At 45.4% G+C, this 17,493-nt stretch overlaps 1 protein-coding gene across 2 annotated transcripts in view; it reads left to right on the top strand.

The window, feature by feature from the left end:
* The window catches only part of LOC130402642 (membrane-associated guanylate kinase, WW and PDZ domain-containing protein 1-like), a 101,421-nt gene that overhangs the window by 44,844 nt on the left and 39,084 nt on the right, over window positions 1-17,493 (top strand). For both annotated transcript variants that reach the window (XM_056606893.1, XM_056606892.1), the window contains exons 3-7: window positions 10,704-10,823; window positions 12,510-12,755; window positions 15,591-15,810; window positions 16,503-16,585; window positions 17,395-17,430. In XM_056606893.1, the coding sequence (XP_056462868.1) occupies window positions 10,704-10,823; window positions 12,510-12,755; window positions 15,591-15,810; window positions 16,503-16,585; window positions 17,395-17,430 (705 nt within the window). The remainder of the gene's footprint in view (window positions 1-10,703; window positions 10,824-12,509; window positions 12,756-15,590; window positions 15,811-16,502; window positions 16,586-17,394; window positions 17,431-17,493) is intronic.

Below are 17,493 nucleotides of genomic sequence, written 5' to 3'. Positions count from 1 at the left end.
GAGGTTATGATTGTCAACTAATTAATATTTAGATTTCAATATAAATTGTGTCACTTACCGTGGACAGGAGGGATTGTGTCTCTGTATGCCTGTGGTGTGTGTGTGTGTGTGTGTGTGCCCGCCTTGTATTTGGCTCGTGCGAATGTGAGATGTGATTTGTTGACATGCTTGCTCACGCTGGAAGCCATTAGCCTGCGTTGAGGCTGGCTAGCAGCAGGCGGCCGCTGCCTGTCGGACTGACTGAATGGAGCCTCCAAGATGCTAGGCTAGTCCCCACCTCTCTCTTCTGTCTTCACTGTCTCTCCTTCTCCCTCTCCCTCTCTCTCTCTTTCTCTCTGGTCAATCTGCCTGGCTGCTGTCACTCCTTTTTAGTGAGGAGAAAGAGGGGGATAAATCCCAGACAAAGAGTGTTTGTCATTGGTGTGGTGGTGGGCTTTCAGACGGTTCCTCGCTGAATTAGTCCCACACTGGCCAAATATCTGTTTTTGATCAGCCTCCCCATCAACCAGCTTCCTCTCAATTCCCTCTCTCTATTTCTCTCCATCACCACCTCTTTCTTTGAACGGACATCCTAGTTGATAGTCTCCACATCAAGGAGTAGTCATGTTGGTCCACGTGTGTGTGTGAGTGTGTGTGTGTGTGTGTGTGTGTGTGTGTGTGTGTGTGTGTGTGTGTGTGTGTGTGTGTGTGTGTGTGTGTGTGTGTGTGTGTGTGTGTGTGTGTGTGTGTGTGTGTGTGTGTGTGTGTGTGTGTGTGGGAGGTAGAACGGTTGGGGGCATTCTCTTGCTGCTATCCTCTTATCAGTTAACAAAGAGTTAACAAACAAATTTCCAACTCAAGAACCCCCCCACACCAATAACAAAAGGTCCCAACCCACCAGAGAGTCCACCCAAGATGGGGGAGGGGGAGGAGGTACAGAGGGGAGAGGTGGGGTATCTGGACGATGGAATGCTGCTACACCCCTAACGTTCTGACTCATTACACCCCCCACCCCAAAAAAAGAACCACAGAAGCAGAAATGTGGGATTGAGCGGCAGCATGTGTGGTTGGGGTTGGATTAACCCTTTAAGCAGACAGATGGCCACTACCCCTGCCGAGAGACACACCAACCCCTTGCTTGACCCCTAGTCCTGCTTGCTTGTGTGTTTATAAGGTCTTCTGCTTTGCATAAACTCCTTTGCAGGCTTGCGGAGATGGGGGACATTTCTAATTGTGTGTGTGTGTGTGTGTGTGTGTGTGTGTGTGTGTGTGTGTGTGTGTGTGTGTGTGTGTGTGTGTGTGTGTGTGTGTGTGTGTGTGTGTGTGTGTGTGTGTGTGTGTGTGTGTGTGTGTGTGTGCGCTACGTTGAGAGATTTTGGCAAATGCTGCTGTAACATCCTAGAAATCAAAGAACACGCATGGTTTTCCTGAAATGTTTCCAGTTTTCCCTGGCTGCTTATGTGTTGCGTTTACGGTCTAGTTATGTGTGTTTACCGTTATGTTATGCATTTTATAATGTAGGTTGTCGTAATCTAGTTTTTCCTTGCAACATGGATGCTGAAAATAACAAGAAGTGGCTAACAATCTGTACAGGTTAGCATGGCATAAGGCACGAATTGAGAACAGGCCAACAATGTCTACATGGATGAATGGATTTCAATCCTGGGAATGCTCGCTACTATGATTGAGAAGCATTGAAATATGGGAAACACAGGAACAGTACAGCTGGATTTGTTCACTTATTCTGTTTGCCTACCCAAGGACAAAGTGATGCACTCTTTGGGGAAATAACGTTGAAACTGTGAGAGACATAGCATAAACTAACCCTGTGTTTATTTAATCAACAACTAAGTGAAAGGCTTTAATGTAAAAAAGTCATCAGGTTTCTGTAGCATCTCGTTTCAGTCTTTTTTACTGGCTGTTACTGACTCTTGCTGGGAGTTAATACAGGTGAGAGCAAGGGGCGGCATCTGCGCTGCTCTTCAGGACATCCATCTTTTTTAGGCCCAATGCGACTGTTGTGCATATCACAACATAGTCTCATGGCCTCTCACCTCTCTCTCTCTCTCTCTCTCTGTCTCTCTGTCTCTCTGTCTCTCTGTCTCTATGTCTCTCTCTCTCTCTGTCTGTGTGTGTGTGTGTGTGTGTTGTGGTACATTCACCTCAGACAGTGTAAACAGTAACAGTCCTTACCTTTGAATTATTCCATCCAAGGAGAGCATCATTTATTGCTTAGGCAACCGATAAAGCCACACAGCACCGCTATATCTATATATGTAATCGGCAATGTAGTTCATTCCAGGTCAGGGAAATATATAATTCATCGTTCTGTTTTTCCTTTATCAAGTAAAAACGTAACTTAAATAATGTAGTATTTATATTATTTATAAATATGGTTGACACTGGGCATTGAACATAAAATCCCCACTCTCATACCCTTATTATTTCATTTCAAACCGCATAGTGGCACAGAGCCTAGCTCAGATTTAGGATATTATCTACTCGAACAAAGACATTCCATCACGACTTGATCACGGAAATGAGAGTTCTGTCTAAAAACCCAACTCCCTCACTTTGATAAGGGAATCAAAAATGATACGTCGATCACCATTGCCAATGGTGCGCCGACCACAAACCACCGGCATTACCACATAAAGAAACAGTGAAAGAAAATGGCCACCCCTCATCTGCCCACAGCAGGGACACCAAAACATCTGACTCATCTTTCCTCCCTTTAAGAGGCAATTAGTGGCCTTCTTTTTTTCTTTTTTACAACAATTTAAAATTGTTCTGGTTATTCTTTACTCAGGGCATTTATTTTGCATGGCTGCTCATTTAAATGAATATTGGCAGTGTGGAAGAATGATGCAGTGGTTTCTGTGGGTTTTATTCCAAGCTACATTACATCATGAAAACAAGAGACGCCGTGTGTAGAACTGTGGGTCTAGGCAGCATGCGATCCGTCTGGTGAAGATAGTTATCTGTTCATTTCGAAAAAGTAATTCTGCTCAAGGCAAGGCCACACAGCCTGTCACGGCCAAGTAATTTGAAGAAGTACAAAGTGGGATGATAGCAAGGCATGATAGCCACTGGCTTTTATATAGCCAAGATCACTATTGCAAGACTGCTATAACTATGAAAACATTTGTTTTCAACATTTGAAGATGGAGTAGTACTAGCGATCTACTTTATCTTCAAAAGTGATCGAGTACGACGCTTGGTCTGAGAGAAAGGCATCGAGAAGTTAAAATGAGAAAGGGTTAATTTTGGCAAAGAAAATCCTAAGGCAGGAAGAGTTAAGGGGTAAAGGGAGGTTTGGTAAAGAACACGGAGGGAGATGGTGGAGTAGATAGAAGTGGTAGGAGAGGATGTTGATGGAGAGGTAGGTAGGTGAGGTGTGGGGGGGTTGAGTGCCACAAGCCACTAGTTCTACGATGCACTGGGTCAGGCTCATGAAATATTTAATCAGCTCTTCACAGAGAACGTCTTTCTATCGAACTTAACGAGAACACACCAAGATCCTCCGATCTTTGTGTGCAGGATGGATAAATCCTGTACTACCAATATCGGCACTAAATCGTGGCGGATATTTTCCTGGATAGACTACATGACTAATGGTTGTCATTTTTTTCAATCAATTCATCCAAGAGTGGCTTTGAATGCACTCTCTTGGATTGTTCCTGTGCTCGATTACCCCAGTGTAAGCACACAAGCAAAATTTAAATAGCTCATTCTATTCATAGAACTATTATGATATTGAATCGTTGCCAAACAAATTTATGGTGGCCTACTTTCCATGGCACTGATCGGTTCTCTGTTGAGAACATCAAAAAGTCAGAAAGGTCTGGGCTTACATTGAGTAGACATTCACTCAGCAGAAGTGTAAAATCGAATGTAGCGTGATTCTCAAAGTTGTCTGCTGACACGTCTGTATTTGCATTTAGGTCATTCTGAATTCCATACTATGTGTTTATGGCAAGGTACGCAGTATGCTTTATTTTCTATCCCAACGTAATCACAACTTGGAAAATGGTTCTAAATAGATAATGGAATTGGCTCAGTTCGTAATTAGTTAGAAATTCCCAAACACTCCGAGTCTTGCAGGCCAGGTTCCACATAACGCCATTCATCACTTTGTTATTTTTAGCCCCATTCAGGCATGTTGTTGAACATCGTGGCACGCCCTGACTGTTGTCCTTAGAACATGATGGTCCGGCTCAGTCAGACGACACGTTGCATATCAGCTCAGAAACAGGCCTTTACTGGTTAAACGTGCTCGGCAACACATGATGCAACGTCGTCAACGACGTCAACGTCGTCAGTCCGAATGACAGACTTGATACTCATGATCTATTGGGAAGATTATCTAATTGTGTCTAATGCTCGGTTCAAATAATCCTGTCGTAATTGATCTTACATTGCCTAAATACAGGTACATGGCATAAATCCTACCTTTTATGTTGAACATTTTGGATGCTTCCGTTTGTAATGTGGGGTGGACGGTGGTGATGGGATATGATGATAGAATGGATTATTATTGATCAGGGAAAGTATTCGGTGTCCACTGAGTTCAACCGTTCTCTTGAAGCTATGTCGAGTGACTACTCTTTAAAACATGAAGACATATTGAAACGTATCCTTGGATTTCCTCAATCTTCTAGGTTAGTTAATTAGACCGTCTCTGTTGCCTTGAGGATCTGTACTTGGTGCGGCCATCCATTTGACTGTAGTTGGTCAGCTCAGGGCCTTCAATCAGACGAACAGCACATTTTCAGAACAGAAAATGTGCTCTTCTTCCTACTGTCACTAAGATATCAAAAGTAAATACACTCTGGATACACAGGCCCAGCGACTACCGAAGACATAATTACCCCTCCGGCCAAAAAAAGTGTTTTTAGTTTATCCAGCAAACATTGGAAGTCAGTTAGCATCCGCATTAACTCGGCACAACTCGCTTGTCTCCGCTGCCTTTCTAAAAACACAACAGGTGTTTATTTTTCTGTGTTTTTGGAGCAGCAAATCCATCAGGGAGAAAACGGGTGTCTGGATAGCCCATTTAAGACACATATTCATTTATGGTCGATCCCTGGATGGTGTATTGGCCTATGAGGGCCGTGCTCTATATTGGAATATTTACTGTGTTGCTTAAACCTGGCTTCTGTTCACCATCGTAATACCCCCCTAATTTCACTGAGGGGTATCTGGATTAATCGGCAATAATCGAAAAACCCCAACAAACATGTTCAGTGCTCTTCAGTTCGGCCTTTGTGGATGCTTTGGATGTCGTAAAAGAAAGAAGAAACCTGATAACTATCTGAAAGACGAGCAGCCCTTCACTAAGTCGGACGACCGAGTAAACGACAAACAGCAGGATAGCTCAGATGAATACACAGTTGAGTTGGAGAGTTTTGTGGACGAGGAGACCAAGCCAACACTCGAAGATGGCCCCCACTCAGATGTGGTTTTGAATTCTGAGGAAAATGTTTACTCAGGATCATCAACGTTGCGTCAGGATTTCCAACAAGGTGGAGAAACTGCTATTCCTTTAAAAAAAGAGCGAGTAAAGAAGGTTAGTTTCAGCCGAGATATAATGGAGTCGGAGTATGTTGTTGACAAGGAGGGTACGCTAGGGCGACCTGGCGACCAGGATGCCCGACCCAACGCATGGTTTATTGAGGAGCACCAAGATCTTAATCCTGGCCAGGAAGACATAGTCAACCACTCAGTAAAGACATGTAGTTGTGTTGTGGACGGAGTTAAATGTAGGTCACACGCACGCACGCACGCACGCACGCACGCACGCACGCACGCACGCACGCACGCACGCACGCACGCACGCACTCTAAAAAATGTGTCTATTATGAGTGTTTGGCATGCACCTCTAGGCCAATTTCCTTTTGTTTTTTCGTTCAGTGTATTTTGGAACAGTGACGTGACAAAACAAACAAAGCAAAAATATATCTTCAATGAGTTGGATTCTGTAGGTTCAACTTTTTAATGGCCAGATTGAGAACTGTTTATCAGCTGTTCATTATTTGCTAGATGTCTCACAGTTACATAATATATCAGCCTTCTATTCCATTAGCCTCTCAAATCTAATTTTGGCACTATCTCGTCTCACTCACTGGTCTCCCAAATGTCACAAGCGTCCTCGCTCACTGCACGTATTGAGCTTCTGCAAGAGCAGAGGCTCCCCAAAATAGTTTGCCATCAATTAAATATAGATGAGCTACTTGAATGCGTCTGCCAGAGCAAATAAGATGAGCTTGAGAATGAACGAGGTGTAGATCTCACAAGATGACTCCCTTAACCTACCATCTCTGTCAGAGGACAGCCCTAGTGGTTCAGTGGGCCATGCTGGTCAGGCCCCCTTCAGCAGCCACTCCTTTATTCATTCAGTGTTGCCTGCATCTCCTGTGAGCCAAATGGTGTGTGTGTGTGTGTGTGTGTGTGTGTGTGTGTGTGTGTGTGTGTGTGTGTGTGTGTGTGTGTGTGTGTGTGTGTGTGTGTGTGTGTGTGTGTGTGTGTGTGTGTGTGTGTGTGTGTGTGTGTGTGTGGCTTGGTTCAACCCTGCGCCTGACCATTTAAGGGTGGCTTCGGATGTCGCATCACCATCTTTTCAGATCGGTGTGATGGAAAGGTGACAGGGCAAGACATTTGTCATTGATCTCGACATTGTGGACAGAGGACAGAGGTTGTGGGGAAAATCAGCAGGTGTTCCAATGTTGAATTGATCTTGGTTGGAAGAATCCTGTCAGCGTAACTTAGTAACCAGAAAGACCTTTGGAGGCCGGCCCCAATTGGTGGGTGTTGGATGGTGTCGTATTTTGATCGGAATGTTATGGTGAATATTTAAGTTAAACTCAATCGGGGTTGATGCGAGAGATTCTTAACTGTAGTATGACATCATGATGTGCTTTTTTGGTGTGTGTGTGTGTGTGTGTGTGTTTTGCAGGAGGAGGTGTGACTCACTAAATGGTAATTTATAGTGTTTATTTATCTTGTCTGGTTGTTGCGAAACAGCCATTTGGTGGCTGTATACCCTCACACGTGTGTGTGTGCGTGTGCGTGTGCGTGTGTGTGTGTGTGTGTGTGTGTAGCCATGCAACTCTGTGAACATTTTTGCAGGGGCAGCTGTTGGTTGTTATAAGGGCCATTTCCTCATTTAATGGTGTTTGTATTTGTGTGTGGTAATGCACTTGTCTGTGGTTGGACACAGTCCTTTACACGATTCCAGTCTTGGGCTTCCGTCAGAGTCAAGTCTCAGTTGGATTACTTTGAGGGTAATCGTGGCTCAGCATTCTGCTGCGCTGGAGTGACAGAGACAAACGATGGGACCAAGGGGAAGCAAGGCAGGGGAGGTTCATCCAGGGTCATGTACACTTACAGGGCTCCCGTTTCACCACCAGGTGTGACGTTGATCCGCCAGTACAAGCCTCTTCACATTTTACTCATTATGCAAAGTGTGAGTGTGTAGCCAGATGTTTCATGGATGGATCCATGATACCAACTGTAGCCTCATCCATACATCTAGGTTTGGGAAACCCCCCCTTGTGATAAGGTTTGTTTTTTAAATGGGCTACTTCATTGAATTCTGAGCCCTTTAAATGTTTTCATGCTTACGCTGACCAACCTAAACAAAACTTTAGGCACGATGAAGACGATTTAGTGGCAGTTAGCGGTGAGTTTGCAGATTGCAACCAAATTAATACACCTTTGCTTTGTTTCAATTAATATTGTTGCCTGAGGCCTTATCCTCATCCAGTGTTCAGGTCAAATCATAGGGGCTACAACTTTTCTTAAATCAGAAATAAATACTCTGTTTTGCATCCAATTAACTCAAGACCCTATGTTTTCCTCATTTCATTAATCAATATTGTCACACCTGTCGTATCCCGGGTCTAAAATGACCGCCATAGGTCATAAAGGGTAAGACTATATTTTGTTCATCCAACAGATGGAAAAACATAACCAACAAATCCACAACCACAGAACTGCTGTAAACACTAATACAGTGTTTACAACATACTCAGTACATACTCTCTAAGTATGTACTGGTCCATGGTCATAGCGTGGTTCCGCCTATCCTGGTCTTCATCTCGTTTCCTTGCAAAAAACTTGATTGATTATCTCCTAAAACTTATTTTTTCATGCTATGAAACACAACCTATGACAAAAAACTATAATATTAAAGGTCAGTTATTTTCTTTGTTGTATTTGTGTATTTTGGATCACTTTACCCCAGTGATCCGAAAAGTTCTCTGTACTGTATATTTCAAAGTTTTTATCAAATATAGTGCACCAAACTTTTCTCATCGTGTACTATTCCTGCTCGCTTCAACCATTACTCATTTTTTTTTCTTGCTCTGTTTCATGTGTGATGCCCCCCTCACGCTGTCTTGAACGCACTGGGCCCAGACCTTTGAGTCATGCTCAAGCAATTGCGCTTCCTTCCATCACTACTGTGCTTTGCTGAGCTACAGGCACATAGCATATTTCTGCTATTCCTGTGGTATTGTGAATAAGGGCTTTAGCGCCATCAAAGGACAGTCTTGTGGCTCTTTCACCGTCTCTCGCCAACCTATCCTTCCGTGGTTGTCCTTGGCAACAGGACAGCCAAGCGGCTGATGGCGTGAACAGACCAAAAAAAAAATCTATTTTTGTTTGTATTTAAAGGCCACTGTGCATTAACTCGATGACACTTAATGGAGCAAGGGAAGGGTGTGTGTGCGTGTGTGTGTGTGTGCGTGTGTGTGTGTGTGTGTGTGTGTGTGTGTGTGTGTGTGTGTGTGTGTGTGTGTGTGTGTGTGTGTGTGTGTGTGTGTGTGTGTGTGTGTGTGTGTGTGTGTGTGTGTGTGTGTGTGTGTGTGAAATGTGATTGGTGTGGGCCGGCCAGAGTGACAGCGCACTAAGTGTTGATACGAGTGTGTCATCCGATGTCCCAAACTGTGACTTCTTGATATTTTTTCTGCAATTTAAATCATGGATTTCTTTTCACCACATTACCCGGCGCCCACCGTTTCTTCACTGAGGATGATATGAAACGCTTATAGACCCAACCCCGGCCTCAGCTAGACAACCACCCCCATAGCAACTCTCCAAGGCCCCCGCTGTGTGCTAGTACCTGGATTAAGCATTCACTCTCAACTCTTCGGCTCGCCTTTTGCTTTCTCCGTTTCACTCCGTCTCGGTCAGGTCAGTATCCTGGAGCAAAGTGCACGTGGCGGTCATCCTGCCCAATCGGGGTGATTTGAAAGTGTAACTCATGCGCTCTCTCAATCCCTTTCTCCCACTCACTCTGATGCGTGGCTCAGTCAATAGAGCCTTTGTGGACAGGGTTGATGGTGAATTAATTAGGCTGATAGCAATGAGTGCCTTAGACTCTGGGCCGTCGCCAAGCTTCTGCTATTCGACAGACCCCCCCCTCCCCCCCTTTTGAAACACTGATCACAGTTGCACTTCCTACTTGCTTTCTTAGGGGCAGCAATGTCCAAGTGGAGTTAAATCAATGTGTGCTTTTGTTTGGAAAAGCCGACCAGCAATAAGCCACTCGGACGTGGCCGAGGACTCTGTGCAAAGTTGTCACTCCGTGCTAACCGACACTACGTACACACACACACGATGCTCTCCTGTCGGGGAGACCTTCCAAAGCCTCCAGTAGAGCCCAGAGTAGACTCAGTAGACCACTGCATGCTCAATGATGGTCGTGCATACAAAGAGTAAAAAATGGGGAGAGTAGGTGAGGCTAAAAACGAATGTCCTTCGCAGTGTGACCCTCGCCGCGGAGCAGACGCAGGGACACGTGGCTCGTACAAGGGACGGCCAGTCGGCGCCATGGCCCAGTGTTTGCCGCCGCCCTAGACGACCCGCCGTGTGTTTTGTCCCTGTCTTTGTCTCCAGGAGGCAACAGGCGAGTGTGCATATCGTCACCATGCATGCGGCTTGCCCCGAGTGTGCTCGTGTGAGCTTGTATGTGTGTGTGTGTGTCTCTGTGTGTGTGCTGCCTGCTTTAGTCACCCACTCCTCCCTGCCAAACGGACCCCCGACCCCACCCCTCGGATGGGTGATTTATCACGGGTGCCATTGACGGTGGCGGCAGTGGGCGTCGTTTCCCCCAGCTCCACACATCTATTTTTACCGTCTTATTGCTCCCCAAGCCACTAGAGACGACGTGATTAGATGATCGAGAGATTGATGAAAAGGGAGGAAAATAGATGGTGGAGAGGAAGGGGGGAGGGGCAAAGGGCTGTCTCCCCCCCCCCCCCAACCCACCCCACTCCCCATGTTGTGAGTGACATCACAAAAATGAGGCAACCTCGCGCAGTATTTGCTCTGAGAAGACAAAGATGCAAAGCATTGTGACGTGGATACTTGACATGGCCACTGAGTTGCTTGTTCATCGTAATCCTGCTGTGCAGGGGTTTTTGGTCGAGTTAAAGAGCTGTGTTTTAATTGCTTACCGACGCCTCACATTCTGAATCTCAAACCCAGTGCGAAAAAAGCAAACCATTTGTCATTTTGCTATAAGGATGTTTACGCAAAGCTTTCTCAGCCTTCTACAAGTGAGGTTGATACACTGAAACACCATGAATATAGATCACATTGCCTCATCGTTTTGTTTCGTCATTCGCATTCTGTTTCCTTAACGTAAACCATGATCATGGGAGATTTATCCAATGTATCTCACACTCCTCCTCATCCTCCTCTTCTCCTCTATGGTGCAGGTACAACCCGTCCCCCGCGTGACGAAGAGGTCCCTGGTGTTCACTACAACTTCCTGTCCGTCGAGGACTTTTTGGAGTTGGAGAAGGCTGGGACCCTCTTAGAGATTGGATCGTATGAAGGTAGGTCTCCACATTCTCAAACTCGAGTTTCGTTCATTGTTTCAAGTAAACGTCTGAGTTCCCAAACAATGTGCATCAAAATACATTGACAACGGTACCAGTTGGACATGTAGCAATTTACTAGGAATTATTTTACCTTCTAGGGAAATGTGAGCGAGGTGCAGTGACTCAATAAAAAGGCACTGGACGCACACAATATTAACCCCCCTGACTTCTGTCTGCCCCCTTTTAAAATAAATGAATACGATAAATTAATAAATAAATAAATGTCATCTTCTGAAAACGTTAACGTGAAGGTTTCTAATTCATTCCTCTCTATGGTCAGTAGAAGAAAAAATCGGTTTAGTCTAGGCAGTAACAGTGAGTTTCAACGTAGTGGAATGTTTGATGTTACTCCTTTCTGCTACATGTTTCTGCTATGAAATAGTCAGTGTCTGTACTTTAACTGAGGTCTTCAATATTATACTTGCAATAGTGATGATAACCCATTTTCACATTTCAAAAGACCTTTAGAACGATTGACCGTTTCGGATAAACACTATTTAAGCTTATCTTAAACCCAAAAAAATCAAGCGATACCTAGGACAACCATTGGGCCTATTGAAGCAGATGTACATCGTGGATTGGGAACCATGGAGGGCATCATGTTGAACTAGCGGATGACAGCAGTGTAGCTCAGTGGGAGATCTCAGTTGGTGCTTATGGGCGGGGCGGGGGGGGATCTGAAGTGAGGAAGCAGGGTGCCCTACATGGCAACACCCTTCTCATGCGGGATACCTCCCATCCCTCAAAGGTGATCTCCGATACATTTGTTTGCGTGATAAAAAAAAATAGGATCAAAAAGGATGCTGTGCATGTTCTTATAATGAATGTAATTGACATAATTTGAGCTACGGATGAGTTTTTCCACATGCTTCGAAGCATAATGACCTGTACTGTAGCTGCCAATGTGATGAACAGAATCACAAACACTTCTGGTGTGGGGTCTTAAGTGTTGTGATATGTTTTATTGTTTACATTCCTTTAAATGAACCACCCCACCTATGGATGCATCCAAACACTTTCTTCCCAGCACCACTAATGTTGTCTGACTCTGTAGTAAAGGCTAATTGAATGTGGGCTAGCAACATGTAAACAAAAAAAAAGTCCTAATTTGAAACGGTAATCGTTTGTCTCTTGTTTATTCTAATTACAATTCTGGAAAATATTATTGTGCCATTATTACTAATGTTATTACTGTGGATTCTGACATATTGTTTCCTTACCAAAACAAGAAAAATATACACCATATTTATTCCTGTTGCTTTTACAAAATAGCACATTGTTCTGCTTCTTTTGCTCAAATACTTCTAAACGAAAAAGCTATGTCCTGGGGATTCTAGTGTTGACAAAGCTACAGCAAACACAGTGGACAAGAACAGCGTGTAATGAGCAGCCAGTCACGACTAGGGTCACGGCTGGAATTCAAATTTATACCCTTCTCATTTAACAAGACAAAGATTGGTTTAGTCATGCCACTCCTACACGCACGCACGCACGGGCGCACGCCCTGACCCAGACGCTGCCAATGCATTCACCCTGTTGTTGTCCTGCCATGCCCCCCTAACATGTCCTCCTTTTCTGCTGCACCCCCCCCCCCCCCCCCCCTCCCCTTCCGCCCTATCTTAATTTCCCCCCGTTGCCTAGGTAACTATTATGGGACGCCCAAGCCGCCAGCGCAGCCCCCCGCTGGGATAGTGATTAGTAGCGGCGGTGATGCCCCTCTGGCAGACGGGCTCAGCGGCAGCCTGCCCGGCTCACAGCACTCTACTCCACGACGCGCAGACACCTACGATGAGATGCACCATGCTGGGATAGGGCCTGGAGGGCGGCAGCACCAGCATCCACTGGAGGACGACGAGGACCTCCCGGAGATGAACAGCAGCTTCACAGGTACGCCTCTGGGAGGAGCTAAAGGGGATGGGGGGGCGGGGCTCAGGAGGGCGGGGAGGCGGGGCTACTAGGGCCGACGGTAGTAGTGACGAGAGAGGGGCTGTAAAGGCACCGTTAGGAACTGGGTGGGAGAAGGAACGAGAGCAGGGCTTTTATTCGGAAAAGCGAGGATCGTAAAGGGTGATCGTCCAGAGCTGTGTTATCGTACGACGGTCGTTCCGTTCTGTTTGGATGCCTTGTCGAGCGGGTTGGGTGGGAGTGGGGGGTGTGTGTTGTGTTTGTCGTGTGTGGTAGGCCACTTCCTTTGTAGTTTTACCAAATAAACACAGAAAAGTAATGAGCTGTGTGGTCCAGGTGATGGGAAGGAGCAAGGGGTTGCTCCGCTGGATCACTTGTGAAGAAGGAAAAGATGGAAAGAGCAAAAGGAGTTGGAATGGAAGGACGGAATGAGGGAGTGGCTAGGGAAGAGTGTGTGTGTGTTTTGGGCGAGGGGTGTGGGGGGGGGGGGGGGTGTTGGGCCGGGGGGTTTAAGATGGAAGTGGGTTGCAGGAAAGGATTGTGGGAGGGAGACACAGAAGCAGATCAGGGGGACGAATGCGTTTTTAGAAGGCTATTCCAAGAAGGTAGGAAGGAGGAATACAAAATAACACACGGGATCCAGGGAGGGGAGAGAGAGAGCGGGCGCACACACAGGAGCATGCTGTGGTGACGGGCTGGAGGATACAAGTGGTTCTTTGTGTGGTGAGTAAGTGGTCTCCGCTTTTGTCCACATCCGCCAGTGTCTGGGTGTCTGGGAGGGAGAAAAATAGTGCCATCTGGCTGCAAGCGGGTCGGCACTGGATGACATGGCAGCCTCCATGTTTGAAATATTCCCCGCCGTCGTGTAAATATACAGTTGTGGTTGCTGTGCGAACTGTGTATTTATTGCTAGTTGGAGTCGGGAGAATTTCTGAGATTTTTATAGGAATGGAGGATACCACGTGGCTTGTATTTGTGGCTAGTGATGGTGACTACACCCTTTTTATTAGGCTACGCAGGCTTGTTTATGGTGTATCAATAATATGTGTCGGATTTGTACCGTAATAATAATGTGGCTTTTAAATCAGCCTGCTGTATTGCAACATCCTTCTAAGATGTTATTCATTTTTGTGACACATAGCTCCGACGTCTATAGATAGTCAAACAAGCCTCGGTCTTCATTTGTGTTTAAAGGTGTGACCAACAGTTGTGTACTCTCCACATGGGAGTGTTTGTGTTGCAGCGTGCCAAGGTGTCAGCAAGGTGTCAGTCAGCATGTGAATGAGGTAACAGGAAGTGCAGTGCTTAAAGGCGGGGGGGGGTAGGGTTAGGGGTTAGGGGGGGGTACGTGCGAATTGTCCCTCCAGAATAAGCATCTGCTCTGCAGGAGGAGGAAGTTTGGGATGGTTCAGGGATAAAAGAGTGCAAGCAGTGAGTATAATAATGTTTTTGGAAGATGGGCAATACCCACTATGAATCCCAAACTGTAAGGTATCGGCTGACTAAAAACCAATTCCACCCTTTACACTTGGTGCCCTTGGATTTCTAATCAGACACTTAATAAAACCTTTTCATAGTGGCTTTCAATGAGGGTCTTGTTTAAGCCGCGAATCAGACCTGTATTCAATCATACATTCTGTACCTGTGGCATCTGAAAAACTAATTTCAGGCCACTGTCAATATCCTTAAAATATATCCCTATGACTACTTTGAGGCAGGCCTATTGCAGAGCAAGGGTGTAACCATGATAGCCATGATATGATGTTATAGGAAATGTGCAAGTAATTTCAAATCGACATATCTTGGCCAGCTACCTGGCGCCCTGCGCATGCCTTCAGTAGCGTTCCATAATACAGTGTAGTGAATGTTTCTAGATCTTAAACTGTGATAGTAGCACTTGCAGAAAGGTATCTGCTGTTATCTCTGTCAGACAGAACTTATTTCTGTGGAAAACCGTCATCAATGGACTACAGGGTGGCTTTTTAGAATGCCAATCACCTGCCAACGTCCTGGAGATTCAACACTTAGCCTGCTAGCCGGGATTTGTTGATTCATATTTGTATTTGCAATTGGTTCTGTTTGTGATGTCTGATCAAGGTTAGTGAAGCAGGGCCATTTCTGTCAATGTCAAACGAGGCAGTTAGCCAAATAAGGCTCTTATTGCTAGTGATACTAAGTGGATGGATGGATAAATGGTTACAAGGAGGAAGTAATGAATGTATAAATGAAGGAATGAACACCTTCGGTCGCGTTTCGCACCAAGCATGTGTTATTTTGTGTCGATTTTGCACACCACATTTCTTTGCCGTGGTCAGCACTTTCTTTTTCTGGGCTACTCGTGTATTTTAGCAGCCGCTGCTGGACCAGGACCATTTATTTCGGCTGTTCTGTGTACAACTTCATAAAGTCATAGTCACGCACCCTGGTGTAATACTCTACTCCAAAAGTGTGAATTTAGACCGCTAGACTCTAATAAATCTGTGTCGGGCATTGATGCTGCAGTATTCATGCGGGGAGGGGGGGGGGATAAACTGTAATTAATACGGCAATGTCTTTACTCTGCCACGTCTCCCCCTGTCCCTCTTTCTTCTTTTGTTTCTTTCTTTTGTGGTAATGTGTTCTGTTGCTCTTCTGCAATAGTCTGATAGCTGTGTATCATCCTCCTGTTTGATAATGGCTATGGCAGCACTGGCATCTCAAAGAACTGTCCACCAACCCCTCATTCCCGACGAGGATTGAAGCAGTTCCAAGAAACTACAATTAACGCTCGCAAAACGTGTGTCCCCCTCCTGTACCTCGTCTCTCCCCTCCCTCCAGGCGACTCCAGCGAAGCGGACGACTTTCACCAAGCGGTGCGCCCCTTTGACTCCCGCCAGAGCGCCCCGTCCTACGCCGGGACCACCCCCTCCCCGTTGGCCACCACGGACAGGACACAGCAAACGCACCCTCACCCCCCCCCGGAGGACGACCCGCTGGGACCCCTGCCGGAGAACTGGGAGATGGCGTACACGGAGAACGGGGAGGGCTACTTCATAGAGTAGGTCGTCTGGAGGAGAGGGGCGAAGGGGGCGTCTGCACTGGCGTCCTTGGATCGTCTTGTCTGTCTACTAGCGTGTGTTGGTCTCCAGCGCTAACAGAAGGGCTCTAATGAACAGAACCACAACAGCTTTGAGATGGAAAGATAGCAAAAACAGTTTGCTAAGGGTTCTGCAAATATGATAATTTGGATATTGAAGCTTTGTGGAAACTAAGTAAATGTTAGCATTGAATTATCAACAATATGAAGCTCACAGATACAGAAAATGGTAGACGAGGTTATGAGCATAGATTGTCTGCAGTGTCAAATAAACTGTGCAGTCCAACCAAAGGGTTCTGCGTGGCGGTGAAACAGTCTTGGAGCTGCCAGTCTGCGTTATGCAGTCTGCATATATTTCAATATCAGTATGATCAAACATCGGTTCAGTGAATTCTTGCGTGGGTTATACAGGAGCTAGTTGACCTGCTTTATTGATAGAGTTGCATCATGTCTCAGAATAGGACCATCCTGATCATCCACAGAACAGGTTGTAAGACTTCATGTAGACTCATGCATTGCAATTCCCAACATCATCTTATTTGCCGCCATGCTCTTTGGAATTTTATTATAGAGGAAATATTTGAATTTGTATAGTTGTTTCCCCCTTGCAAATGATATGATGACCTCCAAGTGTTCCTTGTGTCCATGTTCAGCCACAATACCAAGACCACATCCTGGATAGACCCTCGGTGCCTGGACAAACCTCAGAAACCCCTAGAAGAATGTGAAGATGATGGTACGTGTGTGTGTGTGTGTGTGTGTGTGTGTGTGTGTGTGTGTGTGTGTGTGTGTGTGTGTGTGTGTGTGTGTGTGTGTGTGTGTGTGTGTGTGTGTGTGTGTGTGTTCAAATAGTGTTGAAAGAACCTAAACAATTTTGTCTTTGTTAAATCAAAGCACAATTCTGAAAAAAAAATTGGTTCAACATTAATGCCCCAGGGAATTCTTTTGTTCTCATATATATATTGTTTTATGATTGTCACCCGCCCCTAGTGTTGACATTTCCACTGTAGCCTGTAGGTGTCAGCATTGTGTAGTGTGGCCCTGCAGTCTAAATGGAATAAGTTTACAGCTGTTCTGATCTTAGCAAAAACATGCCCCTCACCCCTTAGGTGTGAGTTGATACCAGTAGAACCCCCTATTTATGAATACAACTATTCCTTCAGATGCGTTAACACACTGCACATTACTGTGCACACACACAATGCAATGCGCAGCGGTGGTTGTGTGCTTCGATATCTGTGCAAGCAAACAAATGTACATTTATTTTCCTGGAAAATAATAGTTTTTGTTAGTGAGGTGCATCTTTAACCCTTTTAAAAGTAAAGTTTGATTATTTTCTGCATGAGTGCAATGAGAAGATAACTGATTTTCCCCATCCAAAGGTAATTACAATACAGAATTGTTTCAGACCTTTCAGTTTTGATGAGCTATTGCCACCTGGTGGTTGTAAATAGTTACTACATTGTACTAATGAATACCCCATATTAAGGTTCTCTCTCTTCATCTCTCCTACCATTCTGCTGCCCTGTCTCTCTTGCCAAGCAGAAGGGGTACACACAGAGGAGCTGGACAATGATCTAGGTAGGCTGTCAACTCATTCACCATCACCACTAGTTGAATGTTCACAAAGGCCCACAGCATGAA

Source organism: Gadus chalcogrammus, chromosome 13 (genome assembly GCF_026213295.1).
Source record: "Gadus chalcogrammus isolate NIFS_2021 chromosome 13, NIFS_Gcha_1.0, whole genome shotgun sequence".
Classification (NCBI taxonomy): domain Eukaryota; kingdom Metazoa; phylum Chordata; class Actinopteri; order Gadiformes; family Gadidae; genus Gadus; species Gadus chalcogrammus.
This window is presented reverse-complemented; position numbering and strand designations above follow the sequence as displayed.